Source organism: Callospermophilus lateralis, chromosome 11 (assembly GCF_048772815.1).
Source record: "Callospermophilus lateralis isolate mCalLat2 chromosome 11, mCalLat2.hap1, whole genome shotgun sequence".
NCBI lineage: Eukaryota > Metazoa > Chordata > Mammalia > Rodentia > Sciuridae > Callospermophilus > Callospermophilus lateralis.
The window spans coordinates 66659131-66667929 of NC_135315.1; the positions used below are offsets into that span (position 1 = coordinate 66659131).

Here is an 8799-nt window from a genome sequence, read left to right on the forward strand (position 1 = left end):
GAATAGACAGCTGTATCAGAGAAATAACAAATAAGATTCTACACATTAGTAAATTTCTGATTAGTGGTTGTACAATTAAAATGTGAGGATTCCCTTTCTAAATTACCATGATTTTTTCATCTGAAAAATATGTATAATTTAGATCATTATATAAAAATTAAAAAATATATATTTTTGTTATAATGCCTAGTTTTATATTGTGTTTCATAAATGTGGTGTATGTATACATTTTTGAACTTAAATCACTTTTTCTGCAGAAGTAGATATTAGTATCATTGTGTTCCAAAACACTACCTACATGACAGTCTACTAACTCTAATTTCAACTGTATTTACATTACAGACTGTGCAAATATTCCTGTGGTCAATGTGTTATTTATTTACATATACTTATTTTAGGAACTGTTAACATTTATGGATATAGCCATTGATTTTACTGAAGAAGAGTGGGAATACCTTCAGCCTGCTCAGAAAAATTTATATAGAGATGTGATGCTAGAGAACTATAGAAACTTGGCCTTCCTGGGTAAGTTTAACTTCACTTTAAATTTATTAATTACTAATAATTATTTAATATACTTCTGTTGCTGAGTATCTTCTTGGAACTTCTCTATAAAAATGAGTTTCAGATTTGTGTTTCAAAGAAAAAGGGTATTTTTAGTACAGATATTTTACTCTTTCTCTCTCTCTCTCTCTTTCTCTGTGTGTGTGTGTGTGTGTGTGTGTATATATATATATATATATATAATTCTACTTTTAATCTCTCTCTTTCTTTGTGTGTTACACATCCTTCACTTTAGATAAGTAGTACCTAGTATAATTTAGTAATGTAAACTATTGTAGACTACACTTAGCAGCGGACACAGTTGAGTCATTCAGATGTCAAGGAGAAAACCAAACTAAAAAATGTTGAAAGAGTAGGTACCCAGCAGAAGAAATTTTCAGAAGCTTAGGTTTATTTCTTTTGATTGTAATCATTGAACACATACTGCTCTATATTTATCACATTTTCAAATTCCTTGTTGTTCTCTGTTTTCTTCTTTAGTGATGTCCTAGTTAATTCAGATTAACCATCAAAACTTAGCTTTTGTTGTGAGGGCCAGCATAATCTGTTTCAAATCTTCTTGTGAGGAAACCTTCATAGGAGCAAACAGAAGACACACACACACACACACACACACACACACACACACACACACACACATACACACACAGTGAAAAGGAAAATTAAATAAAACTGGCCACCCCTCTTAACAGGTCCACATATAATACCCCAAAATTACATAGCTTCTGATACCATGACTACATTCTAACCCAGTGTTTCTTTAACCCCATGTGCTAGCTAACCAAGATTAGGTACAGTTAATACAAATATAGAGCTCCTTCTTCCTAAGGACATTACCACAGAAACTAGATACTGCACCTGTAGAGTTGTCTTAATATCTTCAGGGAGAAACTGCTGGGCATTACTATTGTGGGACTCAGGGTGCCAGTTACAATCACTCCCACACTTTCCTGTCAATTCCAAGATCAGAATACCTAATACCTTCCCTCTTTTTAAAGGCCTTTTGAATAAATAATATTACTTATATCCTTAATGCTGGTTGGGGCAAAAAATAGGGCAAGCATAGACAACAGCAAGTTCCAACATCAGTAAACATCCACCTATGATTATTTTTGACCCAGATAAAATTGAGTAAACATGAAGTTAACCAATCCAACAAGTCCAAAATCCATCATCTTGTTGATCCTTATTTATGATATCTTTAAGGTAATCTAAGTCTTTTGAAATAAAATTAGTATTATAACTTAAATTGAAGGAACACGTGGTATTAAACTTCTGATATCCTTTATGATGTAACAATAACAGACAATTAATTGCAGCAAAATTGTCAGGTATGGCTTGACAATGTTGTTTTTGTTCTTCATTAAGCATATTTACATCTATGGAGGCATGACTAATACTGTTTATGATAGTATAGACCAGTTTAATAGTAGTTTTATAAGCCCATAGAGCTAGTCCAGGTAAACCCAGCAAGGAGAATGTCAAAGCATTAAATTCTGCCTTAGAGAGAAGCTTCAATGAATCATCACAGTTTTTATCAAGAGGAATAGATCATTTATGAATAAATTGCACAGGATTTTGACCTATTAAATACTATGTGGATGGTAAGGACACATTATTCTGCTAAGACAACAATGAATACCATGAGACATTTTTGCAGGTGTATAACAATTTAATGCAAGTGAGTCAAGATATTGTAATGGGTTCTTGAAGTCCACGATCTGGCAGTACTAAATTTCCCAGAGCTGGTGCACAAAAACAGAGCAAAATTGTTGTTAAGACCAAAGCATTTCCAGAGTTTTGTGTGAGTTTAGCAATCAAAGCAGTAACAAAGTTATCTAGAGTACATTCTAACCCCATTTTAGCCAATACCTGTTGAGCTGAGGCTGTTAATGGTTTTATATGTCAACAAGTAACTAGAATTTAAGTATCTTGGGGTCCTCTTTTAATGTTTCTCCTCTTTTGAGGAGAATGATTATTCTCTTGTTTGGATGAACTCTTTTTTTTTTTTAAAGAGAGAGAGAGAGAGAGAGAGAGAGAATTTCAATATTTATTTTTTGTTTTTGGCGGACACAAAATCTTTGTTTGTATGTGGTGCTGAGGATTGAACCAGGGCCGCATGCATGCCAGGCAAGCGCGCGACCGCTTGAGCCACATCCCCATCCCCTGGATGAACTCTTATCTTCCAGGGTTAAGTGAAACTTAGAAATCAGCATGTGAAGTCACTGATGTACATTTGTCATTGCTATTTTTCAAGCATGAAGCTAGAGTCCAAACAGGACATGTTAGCATAAGTGTAGCAGTCTATGCTTTTCCCCACGTGAGCAAAGGCATAGGAGCTTGTCATGCTGGTCAGGCGGAACCTCATATATTACATAATTTAATTTGTAATGGCTGTTTGAGAATAAAATGTCTATTCAATGCAGATGTCCAATTTTAAGCATTAACTTTATGTTGTATATTGAGCACATTAACTGTAAATAAAACAATACTTAATGCATATAAATATTATAGAGGCTAGATCTTTCTTTGTTTCTGTTTTTAAAGTCAAGTATTAGGATACAATACTTTTCTCTCTCAACAAAAGCTCATCCAAAAGAATTATGAGAAATTTTATGATTTAAAACTATATCCCATTGATTAAAAATTGTACAAAAAAAATGAGATGTAAAGGCAGCAGCATTATCCATCTTTAAACAAATAGGGCCTCTAGGAGCAGATCATGCTTGGTTTCTTTCCATGCTCTCTGATGGAACTTACTTGACATTTTCTATTTTAGATTCAATTCTGTTATTAATGTTTTTTCTTTTGTTTTGTGTTTTGCAATAATGCATTAGTAATCATAAATATTTTGAAGTGAATAAATCATTCTACTTTGTAATTTTTTAATATTTTTATTTTGATTAGTGATTTAATTTCTGGCTCATTGTTTTTTTGTGGCATGCTTGGATTCTTTTCACACTATATATATATATATATATATATATGTATATACATACATATATATATATATATATATATATATATATATATAGAGAGAGAGAGAGAGAGAGAGAGAGAGTCTTTGACTATAATATCAACCCTACACAAAATAGAGTGTGTGTGTGTGTATATATAAATACATAATATATATATATATATATATATATATATATATATATATATATATCCCACTTCTCTTTATATATCCTATAGATTTTTAATTTTTACAGTATTTTACAAGTTGCTTAGACTTGTCTTAAACTTGGTACTGCTTGATAAGCCTCTCCCATATTTGTAGAATATCAGATTTGCACACTAAAAATTCCCCTCTCATTTTTTCTTAAAAAATTATTCATATAAACATTGTGTCCATTGATGTTAATATTTTTCAATTTCACTCTCTAAACTTTTTAAAAATAGTTATTTAGTGTTCTTTGAGTAATTCATAACTGTCAGTATCCTAATGTTAAATTCTTAATGTTTTATTTTTGTTTTTTTGTCACTTGGTTTAGCCATGCTTCACTTTGCTTACATTTGCTGTGGTATTTTTTATTTGTTCATTAAAGGAGCCATCAGTAGATTATGTATTCCATTTTTGGGAAAAAAAGTATAAAAACTTTTAAATAAAATACGATAGGCAAGAACAGTGCTGTATCCTTGTAATATTTGCTAATTGGGAAGTCATGCAAAATATGTCATGTTTGAGAGAATTCACAGAAATTTAGAAACAGCATGGCTCAAACAATTTTAAAAAGACTTGTGTTGTAGTACATGATATAGAAGTTTTGGGGTAATCTCAAGCATTACACATGAAACATTAAAAGTTGGATGACCTAAAGATCCAGAATTGCCAGTACTAAATATGTAACCATGAACAGTTAAATCAGAAAATTTAAGAGATACCTCTGCTTTTGTGTTTAGTGCCAACATTTTCTCAGTATTAAACCTAGGGACTCAATGTGCGTGCCCATCAATGTCAAATATTTAAAAAATATGTACTTATATACTATTATTATTTAGTTATAAAATATTTTGTCTCTTAAAGTGTTATAAGAAATATATGCAGGACTTTGAATTAAGTGAAAGTTGCATGCAGATATTAAGTTGTAGGAGCATTTGATTCACATGTGGAAGTCAGAAATTTAGTGAGCAAAATTTTGCTCACCAGGTACTGTGTTTTGTGTAGGGTTTATATTATAGTAAAAGTCTTCGTATTTTTATTTTATTGAGCATAATAGGGTCAAGAGTTTTATTTTACCACATAGTGAGTGTATTATGTTCTTCATGAATACTAGTAGAAGGAATACAATGCGTTGTAAGAACAAAATTGATAATTATATGAAATAATGATTGTTAATTCATTCTCTTTAGTCATTTTACCTTGAATATATAGTACAAAATACCATGATATATTTATAAATAAACAAAGTGATATTTGTCAATAAAAGAAATTCTCATATCACATGAACGTAAAAATATAAAAATCAATTTATTATACTTGATTGCCATGTGTTGAATTCATCCAAATATTATGGCCATAGTCTATGCAAGGTTTTTATTGTCTTTTAAAATGTTTTTACAAAAAACTTTATAGACATATGTGTATATTTCTTAGTAATTTTTTTGTTCATATTTCTTTTTAAGAGTTCATTGCCTCTTTACCCTTGTTGAATATTTATGGTATTATCATTCAAAATCTACTAGTTATTTTCATGTGTCTATGTTATGGTAGACAAAAAACATTTTTTGGACACTTTTTGAAAAAGCCAGAAATGTTTGTGTATGTTTTACATTTCTCTTATTCTACTAACAGTGAGGGTAGCTGGTAGATATTTCCTAAATACCCAATACTATCTTATGAATGACAAAAGGCTGTTAATGATTCTTTTCTACACTTTATTATATTACTCTTTTTTATGATGTACTCCTCTTGGATACTGTGGTCTCTACAAGAATTTGGATAATATTCTCAAGATAATTTTTTCTGTACATTTTTATTGAACTAATATTTTTTTGGATTTATGGTGACTTTGGACTTACTAATCTGCTACACTCCTCATGTACTTATTTTATCTTAATTTCATGTTATGTATGCAAAATATATTTATCCCAGTCTAATAGGTATTGTTTATTTTTATTTTTTGTTTATTTCAGCCATCACTCCTAATCATATCCAAGAATATTCACTAGAAGAGGGCCTAAAACATATATTACATGAAGTGGTAAGTGCAAAATATGGAAGTTGTGATCTTGACTATTTACCAAAAAAGAAAATATGGAAACCTACAAGTGAGAGTGAACACCAAAAATCATATAAAAAGTCAGAACTTGTTCATCACCAGAAAATTTACACTGGAGAGGAGCCCGATGAATATAAAGAATGTTGCAAAGCTTTTAGTAAAAAGAAAGGTCTTATTTGCCACAGAGAAACCCATAATGGAGAGAAGCCCTACAAATGTAAAGAATGTGGCAAAGCTTTTGGTAAAAAATCAAACCTTATTCGCCACAGCAGAACTCACACTGGAGAGAAGCCCTACAAATGTAAAGATTGTGGCAAAGCTTTTCATCAAAAATCAAACCTTATTTGCCACAGCAGAACTCACACTGAAGAGAAGCCTTACAAATGTAAAGATTGTGGCAAAGTTTTTGGTCAAAAATCAGACCTTATTTACCACAGCAGAACTCACAATGGAGAGAAGCCCTACAAATGTAAAGACTGTGGCAAAGCTTTTGGTCAAAAATCATACCTTATTTGCCACAGCAGAACACACACTGGAGAGAAGCCCTACAAATGTAAAGAATGTGGCAAAGCTTTTGGTCAAAAATCACACCTTAATCGCCACAGAAGAACTCACTCTGGAGAGAAGCCCTACAAATGTAAAGATTGTGGTAAAGCTTTTGGTCGAAAATCAGACCTTATTTGCCACAGCAGAACTCACACTGGAGAGAAGCCCTACAAATGTAAAGATTGTGGCAAAGCTTTCAGTCAAAAATCATACCTTACTTGTCACATCAGTACTCATACTCACAATGGAGAGAAGCCTTACAAATGTAAACAATGTGGCAAAGCTTTTGGTAAAAAGTCAAACCTTTTTCGCCACAGCAGAACTCACACTGGAGAGAAGCCCTACAAATGTAAAGATTGTGGCAAAGCTTTTGGTCAAAAATCACACCTTATTTACCACAGAAGAACTCACACTGGAGAGAAGACCTACAAATGTAAAGATTGTGGCAAAGCATTTGGTCAAAAATCAGAGCTTATTTACCACAGCAGAACTCACACTGGAGAGAAGCCCTACAAATGTACAGAATGTGGCAAAGCTTTCAGTCAAAAATCAAACCTTACTTGCCACATCAGAACTCACACGGGAGCGAAGCCTTACAAATGTGAAGAATGTGGCAAAGCTTTCAGTCTAAAATCAACCCTAATTTGCCACAGAAGAACTCACACTAGAGAGAAGCCCTACAAATGTAAAGATTGTGGCAAAGCTTTTCATCAAAAATCAAACCTTATTTGCCACAGAAGAACTCACACTGGAGAGAAGCCCTACAAATGTAAAGATTGTGGCAAAGCTTTTCATCAAAAATCAAACCTTATTTGCCACAGAAGAACTCACACTGGAGAGAAGCCCTACAAATGTAAAGACTGTGGCAAAGCTTTTGGTCAAAAATCATACCTTATTTACCACAGCAGAACTCACACTGGAGAGAAGCCCTACAAATGTAAAGACTGTGGCAAAGCTTTTGGTCAAAAATCATACCTTATTTGCCACAGCAGAACACACACTGGAGAGAAGCCCTACAAATGTAAAGAATGTGGCAAAGCTTTTGGTCAAAACTCACACCTTAATCGTCACAGGAGAACTCACTCTGGAGAGAAGCCCTACAAATGTAAAGATTGTAGTAAAGCTTTTGGTCGAAAATCAGACCTTATTTGCCACAGCAGAACTCACACTGGAGAGAAGCCCTACAAATGTAAAGATTGTGGCAAAGCTTTCGGTCAAAAATCATACCTTACTTGTCACATCAGTACTCATACACACACTGGAGAGAAGCCTTACAAATGTAAACAATGTGGCAAAGCTTTTGGTCAAAAATTACTCTTAATTTGCCACAGCAGAACACACACTGGAGAGAAGCCCTATTAATGTAAAGATTGTGGCAAAGCTTTTGGTCGAAAATCAGACCTTATTTGCCACAGAAGAACTCACACTGGAGAAAAGCCCTACAAATGTACAGAATGTGGCAAAGCTTTCAATCTAAAATCAACCCTAATTTGCCACAGCAGAACTCACACTGCAGAGAAGCCTTACAAATGTAAAGAATGTTGCAAAGCTTTTAGTCAAAAATCACTCTTAATTTGCCACAGGAGAACTCACACTGGAGAGAAGCCCTACAAATGTAAAGATTGTGACAAAGCTTTTTTTCAAAAATCACACCTTATTTACCACAGCAGAACTCACACTGGAGAGAAGCCCTACAAATATAAAGATTGTGGCAATGCTTTTGGTCGAAAATCAGACCTTATTTACCACAGCAGAACTCACATGGAGAGAAGCCCTACAAATGTAAAGATTGTGGCAAAGCTTTTGGTCGAAAATCAGACCTTATTTATCATAGAAGAGATCACATTGGAGAGAAGCCCTACTAATGTACAGAATGTGGCAAAGCTTTGGTGACACATGAAACCTTATTCACCTGAGCAGAAATCACAGTGTAGTGATACCCTACAAATGTAAAGAATGTTGTGAAGCTTTTGGTCAAAAATAGACCTTCACCACAGCAGAACTCTCTGGAGAGAAGCCATACAAATGTAAAGAATGTGGCAAAGCTTTTACTCAAAAATCAGGCTTTATTTGTCACAGGAGAACTCACACTAGAGAGAAGCCTTACAAATTTAAAGAATGTGACAAAGAGTTTAGTCAAAAATCACACCTTATTTGCCACAACAGAACTCACACTGAAGAAAAGCCTCAAAAATGCAAAGAATGTGACAAAGTTTTTACTCAAATATTACACCTTATTTGCCACAGAAGAATTTACACTGCAGAGAAACCTTACAAATATAAGGAATGTGGCAAAGCTTTTAGCAATAAAACAGGCCTTATTCCCCACAACAGAACTCACACTGGAGAATAGCCCTACAAAAGTGAATAATGTGGAAAAGCTTTTAATAAAAAATAAAACTTATTTCACCACAGCAGAAGACATCCAGGTGAATTTGAAATGTGAATAAAGTAATAATACTTTTAA

General features: G+C 33.3%; 1 protein-coding gene across 1 annotated transcript; it reads left to right on the plus strand.

The window, feature by feature from the left end:
* The first annotated feature begins 413 nt into the window (after positions 1-413).
* Positions 414-7694, plus strand: LOC143410575 (uncharacterized). The gene is made up of 2 exons (XM_077110639.1): positions 414-525; positions 5701-7694. The coding sequence occupies exons 1-2, from the start codon at positions 414-416 to the stop codon at positions 7692-7694; spliced, it is 2106 nt and encodes a 701-aa protein (XP_076966754.1).
* The last annotated feature ends 1105 nt before the right edge of the window (positions 7695-8799 follow it).

Bases quoted from the DNA above. Each gene is read 5' to 3' on its own strand.
- LOC143410575 (XM_077110639.1), top strand. From the start codon at position 414: ATGGATATAGCCATTGATTTTACTGAAGAAGAGTGGGAATACCTTCAG. The intron at 526-5,700 runs GTAAGTTTAACT...TGTTTATTTCAG, and splicing joins TAGAAACTTGGCCTTCCTGG to CCATCACTCCTAATCATATC.